The following is a 23661-nucleotide window of genomic DNA, read 5'->3' on the forward strand; positions in this document are numbered from 1 at the left end:
GCTGATCGCTTACCAAAAAAAGGTAAATTGGCAAAATGTTCTCTCATATATCAATATGTCATGCGCCGTAATTCGTAGTGCTCTAATTGTAATTCTCGATTACAAATTTGAAACCTGTGCAAAACAACATTCTGGAATGGCTAATAGATGGTCTAGATTGTATGGATTCAGTCGTTAAACCCGTAACTATCGTTCGGAGTTAACGTTTTTGAGGTTGCATGATTAGAAATCCCATTCCGACTGTCACTTTCATAATCTGGTAAGCGATGCTCTGATTGGTCGGATGAAAGGTCGTCCTGACGTGACCCCTAATTGGATGTCCTCAGATCTTTGTTTTATAAAGATGTATTTATAAAATTGTGTTTATGAAAGTGTAATTTCATATGACATGCGTTTATCGCCGGAACGGTTTGAGAGTTGTGCCAACGTGCGTGTATGTTGTTCATGTTATACCGTATTTGGAACTATCACCGACCGAGTTGGTCATGTGACAAGGTGTGTTTCGTACATGAAAATAAACTGTTTTTGTATGGTTTCAGCTTGAATCTGATTCTCATTCCATGCTGGTACTTACCATTGCACCAGTGTGAAGTTATGCCATGTGTTTCAATTCTAAACTTTACTGTTTGAATACATCAGGTCACAAAATAGAGCAGTGTATATGAAATTCTACCATGACACTGATGAATGCTTGATTCTGATTGGTTAAAAAGAGGTTTCCTTTTTGCTACGGAAACCATTTTCAAAAATATTAAGCCTTTTCACATAAAAAACGGGCATCCATAGCCTACGTATCGATTCATAAAAAAATGTCTGCCGATTGATCAACCCCACGTGAACTGTAAAACGTAACTATATTTCCTCTGTTATACGCTGGGTCTCAATTACAAGCCAGGTCAATACACACGGACTCAACGTCTTCCGCGAAATTAAAAGACGGCCTAGCGTCTAATAGAGGAAAAACGGTAGTTTGATATCTGATGTTTTTGGCGTTCTAGGCCGCAACCCTGACTGTATTGATGATGACATTACAAGATTTAAGGAAGGCGTATCTTTTGCATACAAATGAACGTTTATGAAACAATGAAAATAAAATATAACATTATAAAACATGTTTGAATAAACTTATTCATGACAACATTTTGTTTTCAAACCGTTTTTATGATCGATATTCATTGCCATTTCCGTCAACCACCACCGTAAGGATTTGGCAGGAGTTGATTTGAAAGTCGATCAGAAAACACTCCTCCCTTCGAAAGGCGAAAACAATATCGGGACATCACTGAAGTCACAGCACACTTGATCATAACAACTGCTAAAACTTGTTGAGAATCATTTCAGAACACGCACAATTGAGAAAACCATACACGAACCACTGTTTCTGGGTCTCAACTATCATATTAATTTTCGGTGAAATCTTGAAATTGACAGGTCCAATCGGACCCCTCGTGTCAAACTAGCCGTGTCAAGCGGCTGTTCTGTCATACTCAGTTCCATTGGTAACCGTATTGTACCAGCAGGCTCGATCATTCCCGGTAAATCTACAGATTGATGTTGAACCACATCATCGACCGGGGTTGGCATCTTGCTTCTGAACTTGTTACGGAGTATGTAAACACAAGATTGTCAGCCATTGACAGTTGTGAGGTGTGAGTAACGGTCATGTAGGTTAAGTTCTGCCACATCCAATTACGTGGTGGAGAGGAATTTATTTTCATTTTTTTAATTATTTACTGGGGGTAATTGCTCACTAATTAATAAGACTTACACTTGTAAATTAAATAGTAGAATGTTTATTCCTAACGTTTGTTCGAGAAATGTATTCGTTTAGCATTTTAAAGACTATTTCTACAACCTGCCACCCCTACAAAGGAAAAGGCATAATCGATTTCCAATAAATGACTTCTCTAGCTGATTTCAAAGTCCAAAGGGGCGGTCGGGTAGCCTAGTGGTTAAAGCGTTCGCTCGTCATGCCGAAGACCCGGGTTCGATTCCCGACATGGGTACAATGTGTGAAGCCCATTTCTGGTGTCCCCCGCTGTGATATTGCTGGAATATTGCTAAAAGCGGCGTAAAACCATACTCACTCACTCACTCATTCTAAGTCCAAACAGTGCACAACATGTTGCGATGAAATTATAACATCTATCCTTGGAATAAGTTTGGAGGGTATTTGTCAACTTCTTTTTGAAAACCTATGTGCTTTGATCACTAATTTTAAACAACTCAAGACTATGGGTATTCTAATGTTGAACTTTGGTAATATTTGTTACATATGTAACAACCTGTGACCACTTTTCGGAATGTTCAAAGATAGCGGACCTTCGTACCCTGTGTGGTTTCGCGTTGCAAGAGAGCACCGTTTGTCCTATATAATTTTCTCAAACCCATAATCAATAAGGCATGGCACCTGGCGCCGTACACTTATAGTGTACAATATTTGTGTGTGATTGTTTAATCAATGTCACGTGTGTATGTTGCATCAATAACATGGGGGGTATTATCTTTGATAAATGGAGTAATTAGCCATAACCTTGACGAACATTGACTCCAGCATATGTATATATACTTAGATCGATACATCTATATCAGCAGTCAAATTGAAACCTGACAGGTTTGCCCAGCTGTTAACAGAGTAGTCTAAAAACGCCCCTCACTGGAAAGCTTTTGTTTACAATTATTTTCGTTCTTCACTGTCTACAAAGTATTTTTTTCACTTGGGCCTTTCAGTCACCCTTCTCTGGGTGGAACAGCAGTGTCATTTCCCCGTCTCCATCTGCACATTCCTGTTATATACAATGTCATATCAATGTCAGTTTAATGACAGTCTATCATGTGAATCGGCAGTGACTGACACCAGTTATTGACTTTAAAAACGGGACCAAATGCAGCACATAGTCACAGAAACGAAACTGAAAGTAGAACGGATTCGTGTATAGACAGAGCGCTTTATATAAGGACATGGCTCCATTATGACAGGCTCCGCCATCATGCATGATAGCGGAGCTTTAAATTAAGACAAGAGACATAATTGGATGAAATGGTCGCGGATGTGGAGGTACTGGTGGACTACGGCAATGAGCTTAACCCCTGTTAAGCAACCCCAACTGCAGCAACCGCTGCCCTGCAACAACAGTTGCCAAGCAACCCATGTTGCTTACCGATGCAGCGCCTGCTGCCCTGCAACTACCGTTGCCAAGCAACCCATGTTGCTTACCAATGCAGCGCCCGCTGCCCTGCAACTACCGTTGCCAAGCAACCCATGTTGCTATGCAGCTATCGCCAAGTACCATTGCCAAACCATGAGCGAGGGCAACTATTGTTGCCAAGCTGACCATCCGCTGTAAAGCGGACACTAAGCCATCTGCTGTAAAGCAGAATGGATAAATTGGTTCCTGCTGTAAAGCGGGTAACCCTATCCTAAATAATTTATAATTTGGGATGTATCCCAAGACGCCAAATGTAACTTGTAATGCAGTCCACCAGCACCCCGCCCATCCGCAACATTTTATTCATGACAACATCATTATATACAAACATTATGCTCCAGTAAAATTCCACCAATTGACAACTGCAAAGCTTGAATAACTTGGAATTAAGGATAACAGGGTGCGTGGGTGGGTGCAACGAACTATAGATGAATGCGCGAATATAACTATGTGTTGTACGGCTGAAAGCTGGAGAGCAAGTGCTGCGTGAGCTGGTGTCACGCTACAACAGGTCATAGAAAATATAAACAAACGCTCCTTTACCGGACGTGCCAAGAGCGGATCTAGGCCAGAGACGATGGCACCATGCAAAACGGCACGTAGCCGCACGGAATGAAGGTATTTCGCTGTAATAATATTAGCAACTGTGCCAAGCCTAACATAAAGGCATTTAGTTCTAATCACTAAATGCTATTATATAAGGACATGGCTCCATTATGACAGGCTCCGCCATCATGCATGATAGCGGAGCTTTAAATTAAGACAAGAGACATAATTGGATGAAATGGTCGCGGATGTGGAGGTACTGGTGGACTACGGCAATGAGCTTAACCCCTGTTAAGCAACCCCAACTGCAGCAACCGCTGCCCTGCAACAACAGTTGCCAAGCAACCCATGTTGCTTACCGATGCAGCATCCGCTGCCCCGCAACTACCGTTGCCAAGCAACCCATGTTGCTTACCAATGCAGCGCCTGCTGCCCTGCAACTACCGTTGCCAAGCAACCCATGTTGCTTACCAATGCAGCGCCCGCTGCCCTGCAACTACCGTTGCCAAGCAACCCATGTTGCTATGCAGCTATCGCTGCCAGGCAAGTACCATTGCCAAACCATGAGCGAGGGCAACTATTGTTGCCAAGCTGACCATCCGCTGTAAAGCGGACACTAAGCCATCTGCTGTAAAGCAGAATGGATAAATTGGTTCCTGCTGTAAAGCGGGTAACCCTATCCTAAATAATTTATAATTTGGGATGTATCCCAAGACGCCAAATGTAACTTGTAATGCAGTCCACCAGCACCCCGCCACAAGCACCAAGGTGCTTCCCCACAACCACGACCATTCGCGCTCATGTACACCCACCATGTTATCCTATACTGAAATTGTTTCCTACAAGCATACTGCGGAAAGGGAGCTGCCAATGTTTTGTGTGAAAAGATCAAGTCCGGCCGGTGACAAATGAACCCCGTCACGCAGGTACAGTTGCTGCTCCTGCCGGTTGAACACTGTGTGGGGAACCCGTATCCCCCCAAGCTCACGGGCCCTGTTCCCCACTCGTCTGTTCAGCTTCTGCCTGGCCCCGTCCAGGTCCCGGGCACGGCTGGCTACATGCCAGTACCTCCGTGGCAGCATGTCTGACCACAGAATGACAGCACCAGGTAGGAGGAGGTGTATCCTCAGGAGTGCCAGCTTGATCTCATGATATAGCTGACACGTGGTTACCTTACCCAGGTCGTTCGAACCAAGGTGAATCACCACCGCCTTTGGTGGTGTCTGCATTGCTTTGACCTGGGCATCTATCAGCACGGTCAGCTCCTCCCACCTCATGCCGCCCCTTGCCAACCAGAGACATCCCCCTGGAATACCGAAGTCACTGTCCTGTAGGTGCTCTCTCGCCCGGGTCAGGAAGCTGGACCCAATCAACCATACTGAAAACATGAATCAATAGGAAGAAAACTGTTCTTGCATGGTTGGCGATTTAAATGTTTGCAGGTATGCGTATATAGCTTTTATAACATTCTGACCCCCACCTACCAAAGTGCTGTATCAAATCTGAACTCACTCCGTTACCGGCTGCTGTCGTTGCTGCGCCAATCCTGAAGGAATGCGAAGAGTATGCTGCTGTGCAGATGCCGCTATGCGCCAGTGCTCTTTTTAACACGGCCTGAAATTGATACCTGGTCAGGGGAGATTTATCAAAGTGTACGAAAGCTTGAGTCTGACCCTGTGATCGAACTGTTAGGTATGCTTTAACTGCAGCCACTGGACACAGATTGTGGCCAGGTATGGCGGAAATGGAAACAACTATGCCATGTGAGTGCCTGTCCGTTTTTGAATGCCTTAGAGCGACTGTTACTGTCTTAGTCGTGTCTTGGACTTCTAGGTCCAAGAAAGCGCACCCTGGCTGCGAAAGTTTGGTTTGCACGAGTTCACTCACCCGAAAGAAACCAAAGAAGGCCAAGCAATATACTGCTTTGAACAATCTTACTTCATAGGTAGAAGAGCAGACAAATTGCAGGTTGTTTACAATTACTTTGAGCAGGTCTATTGTTATTGGTTTTCTGTGATCCTGCCTCCCCTGACACTTTTGCATCCCCATAATCATTTTAGTAATAACAAAGTGGCCGGTGCGGTCTTCCATGCTGTGTAGCCTATGGTACGTTGAGATACCGGCCATATACGTTCTTACCGTACTCGGTGCATGTCCTGACACTGACAGGTGAGCAATGAAATGTACCAGATGAGTTATTGGAACCGGCCAGACATCTCCCAGGTTTTGTGATGCCCTGAATGCTTGCAACGCTTGGGTTCCTGCCTGGTAAGTTGCCCACGTGTTTGCCGCCAATGATCGCTGAAGGAGCCTCTCTGCCTCGATTGTTAGCCCTGCCAGAGATTGTCTGGAAGTGGTGTGGGATGCAGATTGGCTGATGGAGCTGCATTGCGGAATCGTTCCCACTGAAATCTCGACAGTGCATCTGCGATAATATTGTCGTGTGTTGTTATATATCTGGCCTTGAACAAAATGTTGTGTTTGAGGCACTGCAGCACTAGCTGCCTAATCAGTGACATGATTCTGGGTGCCTTTGAAGACTGTTTATTTATTATTGACACTACCGCTTGGTTATCACAAAAGAAAAGTACTTTCCTGTTAGCAAAGGCTGTCCCCCACAGACAAACTGACAGCACAATCGGAAACAACTCGAGCAGTGTCATGTCACGAGTCGAGCCGTCCTCCACCCACTCACGGGGCCAGAGCCCGTTTGCCCAGTTCCCGTTATAGTATGCGCCGAACCCCACAGTGCTGGCTGCGTCAGTACACAGCTGCAGACATGTATTGTCAGCCCACTTTTGATTCTGAAAAACCGACACACCGTTAAATTCCCCCAAGAACCCGAGCCAAACCTCTAGGTCCTCCCGAACTCCCCGCGTGATGCGAACACGGTGTGCTTGATGACTTACCTTTGTATAGGCATCAATCAGTCTGCGGCAAAACGGTCTACCCATGGGTATTGCCCGGCACATGAAATTTAGCTTACCCACCAGAGACTGCAAAGCTTTACGGGTCACTTTGTGCTTACCTGAGGCCAGCATATCGTGTATGATTGCGTTTATATTTACGATCTTTTCCTGTGGTATTCTAACCTGCATCCTGACTGTGTCGATTTCAAGACCTAGGAATGTTAAGCAGGATGCAGGACCTACTGTCTTCTCATGTGCTACGGGTACGCCCAGCTCCTGGAAAGTACTGAGACATGTATCAAGGTTGTCACCACAGTCTTTCGTCCCTGCAGTTCCGCCTGTGAGAAAATCATCAAGGTAATGCATGAGTTGGCCGTTAGGCAACTTTTGCTGGACACACCATTGCAAAAAGGTGCTGATTTTTTCAAACACTGAGCATGATATGGAACAGCCAAACGGCAAACATTTATCAAAGTAGTATTTACCTTGAAAGCACAAGCCTAGCAACTCAAAGTCCTGAGGGTGTACCGGCATAATCCTGAAAGCCGATTTCACATCAAATTTTGCAAGTAGAGCATTTGGACCAAGTTGCTGTACCATACTGACAGCCTCGTCGAACCGTGCATATGACACGGAGCATGCTTCGCTGTCTATGCTGTCGTTGATTGATCTGCCTTGAGGATAAGAAAGGTGGTGTATTAAACGAAAATCGTCTGTCCCCAGCAAGGTTTGACTCTTACCCGTTTGCTTTTTGGGTACGAGACCGATGGGTGAAACTTGTAGGTTCAGCAGGGGCGGCGTTTCAAAAGGACCTGCCACCCTACCTAATTTTACTTCCTTTTTCAATTTGGCAGCTACTATCTCTTGTAAAATGGGATCCCTGGCTGAGCGTAGATTCTCAGACCAACGACTTAGGCGTGCCCCACTATATTCCAGTTGAAAACCTGATTCCAAACCTTGTAATAAATAAATGGCATGGGCATGGTTAGAATGCTTGTACAGTTGCAAATGTCGCTTTAATCTAGTGAGTATGAGTGGAGTTGGGGCCATAGCCTTTAGCATGGGTTGCCTGTGTGGAGTTAAGTTGTTTGGAGGGTCTACGACCCCCCTTTGCGCGAAAGCAAGAATAGGCGGGATGTTGTTCGCCACAATTGGAGCATTTATGAATAAACTTGCATTCTGGCCTGGCGCACCTTGACCTGTTGTAGTCCCAGCATGCGTTGACTGTAAAGTCACGACCCCTGCTGAAAGGCACTGTAAAGCGTTCAGTCTTATTTTCTTGAACACGGGACATAGTCGGTGTCATGTGCTTCAACCACAATTCACCGTCTATCTTGCCCCACTCCCGAATTGGGTCTCGTGCCATACGGTGTCGGAATTGCTGGTCGTAGTTTGACCAGCCAAAACCCCCGGAGCGGACTGCGGCATTACGGATTGTTTCCATGTATGCCAACATGCCCTGTATGGTGGACTGACAAAAATGTTTCACCACGTAAATGCTCATATATATGTGGAAAGCTGACGTCCATTGGCCTATGCTTAATGCCCTGGCGTTAGCCGGCTTGGCCGGCGAGAATCGCAGATTACCCGACGAATCCATCTGCATCTTAAATGCATCGTCATCGTCATGCGACTGTGCGCCTGGCAACAATGTAGTCAACTCCACAAACTCCCCTCTCCATACTCTCTCCCGTACAACTTGACGGACGTGAGCGCTGATAGCATCCGCCTGGAAGGTCAGGGAATCCCCTGTTCCCTGATTGGTTGACCCCGCTCCTGACTCTGCACGTGGTGTGACGTCACGGGAAACTCCCGGCTCGCCCGAGTGTGCACTGCTAAATGACAACACATCGGGATTTCTTGACACCACCGACCCCGTTACCCCAAGATCATTGGTACTTACCCCTCGCATGCCAGTAAAGCTCCGAGAAGTATCTTGGGCCATCCGTTTGCCTAGCATATCCAGTATGCTGTTGAGTTGGCTCGATATAGCTAGCATCGACGGAACGGGCGACCCCACTTGTTGGGGCTCTTCGATGTCTCCGTGATCGAATCGCGGGAGAACGTTTGGATTGTCCGAATCATCTGCTTCAACTAGCAAGTTAGCAGCTATTTGTACACTTGGCAAGGGGGGTCCGTGCAATGGAGATCTAGCTGATCTCCGTGACTTACCAGTAGCCGATGTCGCTTGCCGGACACTTGGTTCCCTCCTGGCTATTTTCCCGCTCCTTACGAGGCGGTGATTTAAGGCGGCCCGTCTTTTTGGTGGCATTCTTAATGGTAATTGCAACGAACTATGCAACGAACTATAGATGAATGCGCGAATATAACTATGTGTTGTACGGCTGAAAACTGGAGAGCAAGTGCTGCGTGAGCTGATGTCACGCTACAACAGGTCATAGAAAATATAAACAAACGCTCCTTTACCGGACATGCCAAGAGCGGATCTAGGCCAGAGACGATGGCACCATGCAATATTTCGCTGTAATAATATTAGCAACTGTGCCAAGCCTAATGTAACGGCCATAAAATTTCCGAGTCCCGTGATGGGATTCGAACCACGGACCTTCTGATCACAGGTCGGACGCCTTGTCCACATGACCAAAGAGGTTAACCCCGTCAGCAAGCTGACAAGATAAGGATGTCATCTGTGGGATGACTCCACGCCCTGTTACATACTCCCCCGTCAACAGAAGGCACGTCCCGGGCCGCATAGTAGGGTACTGAGGCTTATTTTGCTCAAATTTAATATGAACGCGCTCAGCCCCACGTTGGGCGCCAATGTAACGGCCATAAAATTTCCGAGTCCCGTGATGGGATTCGAACCACGGACCTCTGATCAGAAGGTCCGTGGTTCGAATCCCATCATGGGACTCGGAAATTTTATGGCCGCTACACTAACATCAAGGCATTTAGTTCTAATCACTAAATGCTAATATGCCACGTGGCGCATAAATGCAGCTAAATATAGCTTACGTCATGGAAGTTTCCGCGATCGTTTACAAGCATATAAGAGTGGGGCGGTCGAAAACCATCAGACACACGGACAAGAGAAGCGGTATACATAAGTCTGTGCAGCGACAGGTAGGTCACAGCAACACTCGTTCCTCGACACTTTTGTTCCTGACACCACCGTCGTATCGGTTCACAAATATACGTATATAATCGGTAGGTTTCTCGGCAGTATAAAGCCAACGGATAAAAACGATATCCGTTTGGGCAAGAGGTATATACACTATAGAGCCTGCAACCTCGGGGTATCGCGGTACTTGTCATGTATGCTAAACGGAACAAAATGCACTCACTAACCTTTATGTTTATTCGTGTTCTCTGTATCAGATATCATTCATGTTATCAAACAATGCATATTTTACTGATAAAAGTTCATTATTTACATTAGTAGCTCCGAGTAAAAGCCGGGCCTCGCGCTCAGTTTGACAAGGGAGAGAACTCCATCGTATCGCGGTACAGAGAAAAGTTGTGTATGGAGGTCCGAATTGGACAAAAAGAGGACATAATTCTACCAACCACTTGGTATGATCATGCAAGACATCAGTGATTTGTCCAGACAAGTGCAAAGACAGCACAAGTCAAATTCTAAATGTGTTATCAGCAATAGGTATTCAATGCGTGTTTACCGAAAAGTAAGAGAAAAATATTTTTATAAGTCAACATCAAAATATCAGAAATGACATTTTAAGATTGTTTAAAAAAAATTGGATGATAATAATTTGTCACAAATTGGAAAAATGTTAAAAGTCAACAATAAATATTTAAAAAGCACTCCTAGTATGCCCAAAGTATGTATTTATCTTTTGGTTACTAGTGAAGAACGTATTTCTAAGTTTGGCATTATGGCCCTTATGATCTCCCAATAGTTTCTGGGCACAGAGCGGGAAAAATTGTGCGGACTACGTAACTTCCGTTACCTCATTAGTCGCCATGAATATGCAGATGATCTAGTTCGGGTCGATAGAGAAAGTTTACTTTGGGAACTACCGGTTATATCGTTGGCCATTGATAGATGGGGGTAAGGCAATATTACAAAAGATGCCAGAAATATGTATCAACGTATTAATAACTCCTAACTTACAGCAGACGGAACATTCCGAGGAATTTGAAATTGTTTACGAAGTGTGCACTTCCTGGTTACTGATTTGCATTAATAGACAGCTGCCAAGAGGCGTGTCCCGCGTGAACTATCGGAAATCACAAATGCCGCGATACGATGAATGCCGCGGTACCATGGGGTCCGAGTATACGTCTTTGGGTGGCGTCATATGCGGATGGAGATGCAAAGTTGTGACAACTTACAGTGTTTGTAAACATTGACCTTGTCATTCGGCGATCGAGTCAGAACTAACCATTGGGAATCTGGAGAAACTACAGAGATAATTGGTTAAACAGGTTTCAGTTGGAACTATGTTGGCTACCGTCATTGTCAGACTGACATATCATTTACTCTGTGACATAATATATATTAATGCGCACTTTCCAGGTTAATATACGCACTTTCCAGGAAAACATGCAATGTTTAGGTAATGTTTGTGAGCGATGGAAATAGATTGTCGAGTACAGAACTGAAGAATGACTTCCGCTTCCCCTGTCTTTCTTTCAGAGATTATTACATTGACGTGTAACAACATGTCGCGGACGTACTTCGTATGTTATCTGCTCCTCATCAGTTCCCTGGGAGTCAGTGGCAAAGGTAAGTGAACGACCACTACCACTTGTCATGTTCCGTATGAAGCAGCCATCAAACGGGACTGCGTGGATGTTTTTGTTTCGGTATTTCTTCAGGTTCACCAAGCATGTTTCGAAATCTAACTTTCGGATATTTACTCGGAGAAATGAATTTCAAAAATAGCATATTAGTGATCACGGGTATCTGTCATTTATCAAATCACCAATGATATTTCCAAAACGTCGCCGATAACCCCAGAATAGTTTAGAATGTTTTGGAAAATACGCAAACACGAACGCCGAAGTGAACTTTCCGCCATATTGGAAAGTGTTTACAAAATCACGTTTCACATATGCCGGTTTTGAGACGCCTGTATCATCACGTATATTTCAAAGTCAGCTGCGATACATACACAGTGTAGCATTTTCTCCTATATTTAGCTATCCATTCATCTATTCGTTGCACAACTTGGCTTAACATTTTCAAAATGTGCCTGGGAAGACGTCGTATGAAGAATTGGGGAACTAAAAATAGATACATTGCAATGATTTGATATTTTCAACAGAAATTGCCAAAGTCTCCGTCCTGTGTGACGCCATTACTGATGCCAAATCACGCACTTCGAAAACCGTTTATCGCAATTTCTGACTATTTTCCTTGCTTCAAATGAAGGTCCAAAGTCAAGGTCACCGTATAAAAATCACAGGAAAAGGTCAAAGTCAAGGTCATTAAATATTTATTTCAGAGGAAGAGAAGAGTTTCTGGAACGACCCTTGGTGTTGGGGGCCTGCTGTAGTGGGTGGTGCTGTAGTAGGCGCGGTAGCGGCTCCTTTTGCCCTTGGGGCCGGGCTAGCAGGATTGGGGTTCACAGCAGCAGGGATCAAAGCAGGCTCTGTGGCAGCGGGTGCAATGTCTGCAGCGACGACGACGGGAGTTGGCGCGGGTGCCGTTGCAGCGGCACAATCTGCAGGTACCTTTGTTACATATATCAGTGGAGTGGATGTAAAAATATGCTCAGACCTGTTGTCTGTTATGAATTTCAGGTGTTGCCAAGCTCAAAGGATTGGGTCTGATGCTGTTACCGATCTACGTCTATCTAAATGACCGCATAAAATGTGATACAAATAAGGAATGTGTAAACAAGACGTGTTATTTTCATCAGATAACAAATTATTTCTCCTTACTTAATTGGAACAATTGATTTTATGCCTTGTCTCGGGGCGCTGGGGTCCATTTCTCACATGGGTACAGTGTGTGAAACCCAGTTATGATGTCCCCTAACGTAATACAGATGGAATATTGCTTAATGCTCCGTAAATCCCATATACCATAAATTTAGATTACTTAAGATCCTAATTATTTAAATAATATATATTATATTTAATATTCGATTTTGATAAATCAGTTAACAATTATCAACCATTTTCTTGCATTATATATACTTTCCTTTTCTCACAGGGGCTGCTGGGGTAGCTGTCACCACGAAGGCAGCAATGGCCTTGGTTGGAGGAACCATTGGCTACTTCACTAGCGGTTGCTCGGAGCCAAGTTGCGAAAAGGAGAAAAATTGAAAAGAGAAGAAAATGACGATGTCAACTGATGGCCAGTCGCAAAAAAATATCCGTCTGGCTCAAGATCGCCCTAATACTAATTACTACTGCTTCTCAGAGATTTCGGAAACGGTATTGCATGTGATAATACCATTTTGATATAGGGGTGAAACCCCTAAAACCATGCACGTCAACATATCCAACTGTCAGGAAATCTCAACAGCATGATAATATATATTTTAAAATTTATAGTTGAGAGGATAGTACAGTGTTTGTCACATTTGGAAAAGTAACCCAAGGGTAAGACATATGTCTGACATTCATGTCTTACATGTCTGGTATAAGCTGTTGTCATGGACTCTTTGTTGTAAATTACACGTAGAAATACTTATTCAGAACCAAAGTAAAGCTAAATTGATTTATTGAAAGTTGGTGTTTTTGTGTGTGCTTATCCACAATAAAGAAGTTGACATCCACACTTTGTGTTTATACCACGGGCGCTTTGGAGGCACGAATCGCTCAGAGTAAGCAACTGAATCACTCATCCTGGGGTTAGCAACAGCTTGAAGCGCTTGCGCACTCTTCCAAAATGGCGACGCAACTTCCGCTTGGTTGCCTTGTCCCTAATGAAGAACGTTATAGAAGAGGCTCAATGGCGAGCTGATGAAATTATGAGTGCTTTGAAAATGTGGAGCAGACTTTGTTTGCTGGGAGGTCAGCTGCTTCTGCCCATTTCCCAGTTTATCCAGTCACGGTTTCTTGTTCTGCTGTCGAATTTAGCCATTTTGGTTTTAAGAACGAAGCGACCTCGGCCAGAGCTTGGTCGTGGGCCGAAGTGGCTGAAAGCTAGCCTCCCTTATAAGGCGAATCGCTGTATACATCGCTTGCAAGCGATTGGCGCTTTGCAACGCACCCCACTTCTCCATCCTTATCAAAGACTTCTAAGTTGCCCACTGATTGGATGTAACGGTGCGAGGAAGTTTGAAAGTTTAACCTGACGATGACGTCATATGTCGGCACTGGTACTACGGAAGTGTACTACATGTACTCCGTAGACACGTTGGTTTGTTGTTTAACGCCGCACTCAGCAATATTCCAGCTATATGACGGCGGTCTGTCAATATTCGAGTCTGGACCAGACAATCCAGTGACTAACATCCAAAGCATCGATCTACGCAATTGGTATATGAAGACATGCATCAACAAAGTCAGCGAGCCTGACCACCCGATCCCGTTAGTCGCCTCTTGTGACAAGCATAGTCGCCTGTTACGGCAATCATGGGTTGCTGATGACATGTTCTACCTTCACGGGTGGTATCCAAATATGTAACCAAGGTTCCTTTTCGTTCATGAATCGTCACAACCATATAGCATACTGTTGAAGAAGGCTTAACTCTAAGTCTTATTCTGTGAATATGTTATACATTATATGCCAACAAACAAATTGTTTGGTCACAGTCCTACACTTACCGTATCCTTATTTTCTAAGTTTCAAAATAACACAGCAGTTATTGTGATGAAAAGTCATTTCTTCGTGCGTGGACAGCCTCCAAAAAAGCGTACATTTAAGGGCGTAAATAATAGACCAATAATAAGTGTTTAAACACGAATTCATTTGAGTTTTAAAACGAATTCTAAGCAGAATCTTGAGATAAGTTTGACATTCAACAGTGCAGCGGGATATACGCCACTTCTACTCCGTCCATGGAGACTGGAATTAACGCGGACCAAAAACTCGTGCAACGGAAGTGGGACTCGATTGGTTGAACTCGAAACCATGACATCACGTGACAATGCCGTCTCGAAATATACAACGAGAAATATACAAGGCATCAATCCGATTAGTCTAAACGATGAAGCCAGTGACTGCGGCGGTGGGTAGCCTAGTGGATAAAGCATCGACTCGTCACGCCGAAGGCCAAATTTCGATTCCCAAAATGGTTGCAATGCGTGAAGTGTTTAAATAATGGGTGGCATGTGGCCAATGTTTGCTCTATATGCAATGAGGGTGCGGCGGGGTAGCCTAGTGGTCAAAGCGTTCGCTCGTCACGCCGAATACCCGGGTTAGATTCCCCACATGGGTACAATGTGTGCTTATTTCTGGTGACCCCCACCGTGATATTGCTGGAATATGCTAAAAGCGGCGTAACATTATCCCGACTCACTCTATGCCATGGCCCCAACCCTCCAACAAGCACACACAGCACAAAGCTACTGCTATGTTTTTGTGAAAAGGTAAACCTTGTCCTGGTGGAGATGGAAAAGTTGCTTCCTGAAAATGACAGTGACAGGTAAAATATCTTAGTGGTACACAGCATGGTTTCCGATTGGCGGAAGATGAAACCCTGATGGGATCAAACGTGTCAAACGGGACAACCGCAGCTGCACATGGAGCTAGAGCTTGGATCTTTTGCTGTCAGTAAACAAAAAATATATACCCCCTATATGTAAGATTCTCTACCTACATATAGGGGGTATATATATTTTTATTTACTGACCAATAACGAGTTCCTGTGGTTCCGCACCAAAAGTCACCTGTTTGAGAATATCTGTGTCACTTTCAGTGTAAGTCATCATAGAAATGCATGGTCTGTTTTAATTACTGGATATGAACATTAAACAAAACATAAAAATCTTACACAAAATCATCCAATCACAGCTGCCAGATGATTCAGTCTGCACTGAAGGCTGATTCTTGTGCCGTGTTTGTTATGGGTTTGAGAAAATGACATGGAGACATGGAGATGAGTAATCGTTGGAAAGACGTAAGCAAAACTTTAAAAGAAACATTATCTTTGTCTCACACATGTATAATGGAATGTGCACATACGATATATATAAATAATTATGAATTTGATTTTTTTTTAAATTTCCTAACTGTAAACTAATTATAATGGTATAATGGTATGTGTAAATACAAAATAGATAAACAATTATGAAAATATATTTTAAAACAACGTAACTGTAAATTATTACACTAAAAAGGTTTGTGTTCGTTGCGGAAACTGATCGGAGGAAGAGCATTACATGGAGATGAGTAAACGTTGGAAAGATGAAAACAAACTTTTAAAAGAAACTAATATCTTTGTCTCACACAGTTATAGTGGCGTGTCACATACGAAATACGTAAATAATTATGAAAATATTTATTGAAAATTATTACACTTAAACATTTATGTTTGTCAAAGACAATGATCGAAGTGGACAAGGTCTGTCACGGGGAAAGGCGGGAAACGTTGACCAAGTTTCCGCGAAGGACAGCGTGAATAATTGTGTCAGACTACAGGACTAATCATACAGTGTCCTTAGCATTTGGAAGGTAACTCTTATAGGGAAGTATAGTTCATGGTTATCTAAAAAATACACACTCACAACGTTGCGGGTGTAAAATTTCAACAATATCTGCATGCCTCCATTGATCTCGATACATTTAACACGTTTATGGTATTCAGCAACAATCATAACAGGGAGCCACGTCCTGCCCTGGTTTACCTGCCCTAGAGCGCTTGCGCTTCTCGCCTGCAGCCGCTAGGAGGCGAAGAGCAGGGTATACAAGTCTAGCTCTATCCGACCTCTATTTCCCCATACAGCATTTCGCTGCTGTGAAACGTTGATCCATTCCCGTAAAGCGGGTTTGCCTGTCGAGAGGGTGGGAGACAGGCCTGCAGGATATCGCTATGCGGGAAACGCTGATCCAGTTTCCGTGCAGCGAGATATTAGCACTTTTGGACTGTGTGAATAATTGACGTGTCAGTCTAAGGAATAAACATATTACGATTTGGGAGGTAACTCTCAGAGAAGTATGGTTCATGGTTAAAAATAAACAAACGCCCTCACACAGTGGTGGGTTTCAGTTTTAACACTATCTGCATGTCTCTTCATGTGCAGATCTACTTCATTATGAAATAATATAACAACAGTGGAGCTGTTACTTTGAAAGATTAGAAATGTGATACATCTTCTCCAGTGGCATTTACGTCGACGACGGCGATACACCATCACCAGCATATACATTCTTTAGTTCGTCTCTTTGTACTGTGATCTATTTCCTCAGCGATCCTTTCGAGAACGATGTCATGCTTCTTAACTCTCACAGGCTCATAGGCGTCATTCTATTAGAGAGAAACATTGTTCAAGTGAAGCTTTGCGATATAGGGGGGCACGGGTGGCCCAGTCGTCTAAGGCGCCGCGATTCGCTGTGCAGAGTTGCGTCCCTTGGGCACGCCAGAAACCTATGATTGTGGGTTCGAATCCCGGTTCGCTCCGATTATGTTTCTAGGTTTGTCAGCACCATACCCGTGCTCGTGGGTTTCACCGAAGTGGTAAACGTCTGAGACCTGCATCACTTCGGGCTTTCCTCCCACATTAAGCTGACACGCCGCGATATAACTGGAATATTGTTAAAAGCGGCGTTAAACCCAACTCACTCACTCACTCACTTTGCGATATAGACTTTATAAAGGGAAATTGCTCTCCCTACCATACGGATTGAATCACTCATAAAATCTTGATGTGGCCGATCTGTCGGCCCCTAGAGAAATTGTACTTGTCTCCCCTCTCATTCTAGATCAGAGATTAACAGGGCAATGACCACTTACCTGGTAATTATTCATTTAAGTAGTGACGGTTTAGTCAGTATTGCCTTTTGAACCAACTGACTGCTATTCTACTTAAGAAGTCCAAGTTACTACGTAACATGTTTCTTGGGATCAAGGAAATTTATCCAGATAACCTCCTTGGTTTCAAAATGGCCGTCTTCTCCGTTTCTGTAACTGAAAATATAAGGCATGAAATTCTTTAAACTGTGCAGGAACAACAGGCCCGACAGATTTGTTCTCGGGCTGATAGTTTTAAATTTCAGCAGGACCTTACAGCCTTCAGCCTTTTAAAGCTGTAAACATGGTAAATAAATCAAAACACTGAGATTGCTTGGAGAAACAGGGTCCAGCTTCAAAGCCTCCACTTGTTAACTCTTTCAACATCGCAGGCCACACCGTAGCCACATCAAAACAATGTGTAGTTACCTGTCATATCATTCATTTATCAAATCTAACACTTTTCACAAAGTCAGAAAGAACATATTTCATTTCAATTTATCATATTCTATCAATATATTTAAAGTTATGAACTATTTCCCGCAATTAAAAATAAATAAATTGTGACCCATGCTTTCACAATTCACAATTTAAAGACGTTTCAAATAAATCGTAAATAAATTAAATAAAGTAATAAATAAAATCAACAAACATATTTTGAAAACATGTTAAACTTACATTTAAGTTACTATTTCATGTCTTTTTCGTGCGATCGTGTAATGTAAGTCAAATGACATCTTGGCATTTGTCGTCTCGATTTCTCGGCTCGGACACAATGTTTAATGCCAAAATATATACACGAGAAGTCTTCGTCACAGGTCGTAAACTAGCATGATATGTCCACGAAGTTCTATATTTTAAACATGGGTCGCGATTTCCTGCTTAAAACGTTCAAAATAACACGATTTAACTAAAGACTTTCGTCTAAATCTGAAACGTTTAAATATACATATACGACTGACCATTCAACAGCTATTACATGTTCATGTGTGCACAGTCTCGCCTTAAAACAGCAATTTAAAAAATAACAACAAATGACTAGTTTGGGCAGTTCCTTTTCCAAGTACAGGAAGCTGAATATACCACCCCCAAGTTCCTCACCAAATGTCACTTGCTTGAAAATATCTGTGGTCACATTCAGCATCAGTCATCATGTTAAAACACAGCACTAAATATATAAAAAAAAACATGGTCAGTTTTTAATTACTGGATGGATGTACATTTAAAAAACATTAAAATCTGACGAGAGAACCTTCAACCACCGCTCCTAAACATAATAAAAGTAGCAGAGACAATTATATACTACTCACAAAAAGTAAGCATACAAAGCGAAGTTTAAATAAAGTAAAGCAAACGTTCCGTAGGAATTCCAGTATGCCCAAACAAAAGATTTTGAGAGAATTCATAAACTCTTTCCCTCGAGGCCGAAATTTAAGAATTTTGTTATTAATTTCGCAAAGGAATCCTTCCGCCCAACACATTTTTTAAAGTATGCAGGGGGAGTGAATGGTGACGTTATCAGCATTATTCATCACAGCATGTAAAAAATTAAGTTTGAACCTGGCAAAACCAGTGGTCGATAGCATTAGCAACGCGTCATCCGGGTACGACGACACACAATCAGTTACACTGTACCGCCATCATAACGTTTGTTGGCTCTTTGGGAACATGGGGCAACCAGCTTTACTTTACATCCGTTAATAAAACAACAATTGAGTTTACCAGAGACGTTAAGTGTCCAGCTGCCATGTTTAGCAGATGGCCTTGCTAGAATTGGTCTTCAGCAACCCATGCTTCTTGTATTAATTGGGCGACTAACGGGATCTTTGGCCTGCCTCGCTGACTTGCTTGATGTATGTTATCGTATCTCAAATACGTAGATCGATGCTTATGGACCAGGTTCGATTATTTACAGACCGCCTTCATATAAATACATGACACTCTGTTATTGACAGCACCTCCTTTTACTCTTTATCAGGACGTTTCAGAGGTATTTCTTGCTCCTTCATCTTGGCTTCATCATCATTGTTTGAGGACTGTATCAAATTTTGTTGACACCCCCTCCCCTTCCCACACACCCATTTATGAACACACACACACAAGAAGTAAGTGTAAAACGTTGTGATAAAGAATAAAAAGCTGCTATCCATAGAAAATGTCGTTTATTCATAATTTCATGTATCCAAGGTAATTTTAAAGACGCTAATCGCCGGTAATTGTTGTTAATTAAAGGGTGTCAATTGGTGTATCTCTTCACCTGAACTACGGTAATCCCCTCGTTCTTTGGTGCTGACTGTCTGGGATGAGCGAGAGGTACAATGTCAGTACCCGAGGGCCTTGGACCTATTACCGTAGTTTCTTTCAACAAGCACAAAGAGTGATCTTCGTTTAACAGCTTTTATTCCCACTTTGTGTTGCCGGTCAACCCACTCTATTTGTCACTTAATTATGAGACTTCGGCCGCAAAGCTTCAGTCTCAGTCGAAATGCTGGTGCCTAGGTTTGGTTTCTGGTTCGAAAGATCATGACAACAAGCCGAGAGCGGAGCACCAGTCCAGATGTAGTCTCCCCCAGCCGCAGCCGCTACCTAGCCGCTCTCTAACCGTTGTCTTGCCGTTCTCTCTTCGTTCTTAGCCGTTCTTCTATTTGGGGCTTTTGCCCCTTTTTAAACCGGCACCTACGTCACAGCTCTACTCATTTTTCCATCTATCATTGGTCAGCCACCTTTCCCCCCTACACTAGATCATTCTAACCCACTCTTATCTAATAACCAGCACCTTATTCGGACTTGCCATGATGTAGCTTCTCACCCTTTTGGAATTCGAACTATTCCCCCCAATACCATATATGTCTCAAGACCCTGACGTTTCCGTCCCTCTCATCTCTGTTCCACTTGTTTTTCATTAATGTATAGCCCTCGACCTACTACCCTCACCCCTGGTTACTCGTGGCCAAGTATGCTCCCGTAGTCTTCAACTATCAGAGCTGCCCGTCTCCTATATCTATATCAATGTGTTATGTTTACATCTTACTGGTTTCAACTCCTCTTCTTGACCTTTATATACAATCACGTAGGTGTCCTAATGAATTGTTAATTACTTTAATTAGTTGTGAATTACTGTACTTTTATGCCTATAATACGACCCCCGTTCTGGCGAAGAGTGTGTCCCCCACACTCTGAGATGGTGCCAATTCTTGTTATATTATCTGGTATATATTCCCTCTTATTTCTATGACCTATTGATTTAACTACCCTTTAATTATCTAAATATGTATTACGCTTTCATGCCTATAATACATGTTCTTCCAACTTCTAAATGCCTATCAAAGACTTTTGGCCTTAAACTACAAATAAACAAATTTGTGCTACTATGGGTTTATAGCCAATGTTGTTTCTCTCCATAAAAAAACAAAAAGTTTGAATCATATTTTGTTGACCCCACATTTTATATAAGATGTTTTCACGCGCGCATGCACGCACATACGCACAGATCAAATACAAGTAACGTGTTCCTAAATCCCAAATAACATTCAATTTTATAAAAAATAAAAACACAAAAAAACACCCATCCCACCCCACCCCTTGTAATAAATGACCTTCCTGGGTGATCTCCCTTGTTGCGGGATTCCAGGTCAGAATATAGGTCCCAACCTCATGTTTGGCTTGTTTAACACCACACTCAGCACTGTACACAAGTCTGTAAATAATTAAATCTAGACCAGACAATCCAGCGATAAAGATTATAAGTACCAATCCTCCCAACTGGGATACAAAGACACCAATTTAAACAAGTCACAGAGCTCGACTAGTGTTACATTGTGTGCCTCTTACAATAAGCATAGATTGGTGGGGACCTGTGTTCCTTGTGGAATGCCCAGATGAACGAGAGTGCACTAAAATAGGCGTCACATGGCGGCCAGGCTCTGTGATTGGCTGACACAGCATTCCATAGTGCCGATTGTGATCTTCTTCCTGCTTTTTACTGGTTCAGACTTGATTATTCACTCCCATTAAAATACTATTTCTGCTCGGTCCATCTGCATGTTGACCACCCCAAGTCTGCTTTGCCTTAAAAAAGCACAAAATCATTATGTAGAAAACTTTATTTTATTCAAGCTGGTACGCATCATGTATAATTGATTCACAAATATCAGTAAATTTCACCCATCACTTACATACCCAGTAATTAATACAAGCCATTTACTCCAGACATTTGAGTTCCACCTGTGAATAACATCCTTGTACTGCTACAGCTAATTACATAGATGCCTCCATTGGAGAGCTTGTCATTCAAAATATACACCTTCATCTTGTGTACTTCGTACAGAAACACCCGTCTTACATCAGATGAGTGAGTGAGTGAGTGAGTGAGTGAGTATGGTTTTACGCTGCTTTTAGCAATATTCCAGCAATAGCACGGCAGAGAACACCAGAAATCACACATTGTACCCAAGTGAGGCCTTGAACCCGTGCCTTCCGCGTGAGGAGCGAACGCTTTAACCACTAGGCTACCCCACCACCCCACGTGATACATGAACATCTGGGTCTGATCTCAGTGTGGTGCAGCGTCACCTAGTGCCTTAATCAAACATTTAAACATCGGACATACCTCTCTAAACTGACAGACCCTTTATTAGGCTTGTAAATATACTACTCAAAAGAAGTTAAGAACCTGATGATTGTTTCATATAACTATAGTTAATCTGTAAATGAACTATGAAAGAATCGGCTGGTCCTTAACTTCTTTTGAGTAGTATATTATTTTTTTTATTAACAGCCCTTAGAATTTATGGATAAAGAAAGTATGCACTTGAAAATTGGATTTGACCACATTTCAAACGCTATAAAAAAGTAACTACGGTGAAAGCAATCCCCGAAACACTGAACACGCATGGTGTAAAACACAACTATGATACGGGTACACCTATAAAGTTTCATATATCAGGAATTACAAGTTGTATCAATATGATCATGTGAGTGAGTAAGTGAGTATGGTTTTACGCCGCTTTTAGCAATATTCCAGCAATATCACGGCGGGGGACACCAGAAATGGGCTTCACACATTGTACCCATGTCGGGATTCGAACCCGGGTCTTCGGCGTGACGAGCGAACGCTTTAACCACTAGGCTACCCGACCGCCCTGATCATGTGAACAACCCTGAGAAGGAATCCAAATCAAACTCACGGAATGAAAAGAAAACAAACATATATGGTAAGTCAAGGCCACAATACATTATTGGATTTTCATCCAAATGTTCCAATAACGTTAGGCGGAGGCATTTTATGTTTTTTTCATATTATATTTCTTTAAAACAAACAGTGTAAGACACTGGTGTACATAAACTGTCAAGGGATGTGATTCACAGACAACAACAAGAATCTTGCTAAGACTAGGTGAGGTGAGGTGAAATTGGGTTTAACGTCGCGTCCAAGATTATTGCACTTATATAGCGACGTGCATGCACGTGTATGTGTGTGTGTGGCTGCTTGTACTAGTCCGGACTGATGCCGATTTATAGTGCTAGCTCACTGAGATACCATGCCGCAGTTTAACATGAATACCCCACTCAGACACAGTATACTTACTCCGAGCCGACCAGTCCTTGTTTTAGCCCCTTAATGCCGAGCGCCAGACAGGGTAACAACAAGTACAATCTTTTAACGTCTTTTTGTATGACGCGGCCCGGGATCGAACCCTGGACCTTCCGCTCTCCGGGCGGACGCTCTACCACAAGACCACGGAGGCGGTCTTTGCTAAGACTAGGGGATCATACGTACTGTAGGTTATGAAGTAGGACTACGCAACGTGGTGATTTTCTTTACCTGTAGGTACGAAGGGACAATAAAACAATGTGTGGGGTAGTTCGTATAGAGAGCATCTTCCCGAGGCAAGGGAGTTAACTTACTATAAAAGTCCAGTTTCTACCCTTGCCGAACTAGGCTGGAATTCTGAAGTTTTTTTGGCTGGACAAACGAGTCTATGCATTGTCCAATGAAAATCGTGTAACGAATTAGACATCCGGTTTGAAAACAACATGGATTTCAACTTGCAGATTTCGGTCGACTGCAGGATTCGCAAACTGTAGTGTACGCCAACTGGGCATCGACCTATTTTGCAAATCTTTTCATGTTTTTAATCAAGGTGCTCAAGTCATTTGATGCACTTC

General features: G+C 43.0%; 2 protein-coding genes across 3 annotated transcripts; one reads left to right on the top strand and one right to left on the bottom strand.

Moving 5' to 3' along the window:
* Positions 1-3031: 3031 nt before the first annotated feature.
* Positions 3032-9167, bottom strand: LOC124135484. Of its 2 annotated transcripts, none has more exons than XM_046500865.2 (2): positions 6784-9167; positions 3032-6160 (listed from the first exon to the last, which is right to left on the bottom strand). In XM_046500865.2, exons 1-2 carry the CDS (start codon positions 7724-7726, stop codon positions 5184-5186), a joined length of 1920 nt encoding a protein of 639 aa, XP_046356821.2. In that variant the 5' UTR covers positions 7727-9167; the 3' UTR covers positions 3032-5183. The 2 variants fall into 2 exon arrangements, with proteins under 2 accessions (XP_046356821.2, XP_046356822.2); XM_046500866.2 differs by having other exon boundaries at positions 8837-9164.
* Positions 9168-10639: 1472 nt separating this feature from the next.
* LOC124135485 (interferon alpha-inducible protein 27-like protein 1) lies at positions 10640-13374 on the top strand. Its single transcript, XM_046500867.2, has 4 exons — positions 10640-10694; positions 11283-11372; positions 12094-12318; positions 12807-13374. Exons 2-4 carry the CDS (start codon positions 11309-11311, stop codon positions 12917-12919), a joined length of 402 nt encoding a protein of 133 aa, XP_046356823.1. The 5' UTR covers positions 10640-10694; positions 11283-11308; the 3' UTR covers positions 12920-13374.
* Positions 13375-23661: the final 10287 nt, after the last annotated feature.

This window comes from Haliotis rufescens, unplaced genomic scaffold (assembly GCF_023055435.1).
Source record: "Haliotis rufescens isolate VD_foot unplaced genomic scaffold, xgHalRufe1.0.p SCAF_6, whole genome shotgun sequence".
NCBI classification, from domain to species: Eukaryota; Metazoa; Mollusca; class Gastropoda; order Lepetellida; family Haliotidae; genus Haliotis; species Haliotis rufescens.

Excerpts from the sequence above, each read along its gene's own strand:
- LOC124135485 (XM_046500867.2), top strand. The coding sequence starts at position 11,309 with ATGTCGCGGACGTACTTCGTATGTTATCTGCTCCTCATCAGTTCCCTG. Across the intron at positions 11,373-12,093 it reads CCTGGGAGTCAGTGGCAAAG|AGGAAGAGAAGAGTTTCTGG; the intron begins GTAAGTGAACGA and ends TATTTATTTCAG. Across the intron at positions 12,319-12,806 it reads TGCAGCGGCACAATCTGCAG|GGGCTGCTGGGGTAGCTGTC; the intron begins GTACCTTTGTTA and ends CTTTTCTCACAG.
- LOC124135484 (XM_046500865.2), bottom strand. The coding sequence starts at position 7,726 with ATGCTAAAGGCTATGGCCCCAACTCCACTCATACTCACTAGATTAAAG. Across the intron at positions 6,161-6,783 it reads ACACGATATGCTGGCCTCAG|TGGGAACGATTCCGCAATGC; the intron begins GTAAGCACAAAG and ends TCGAGATTTCAG.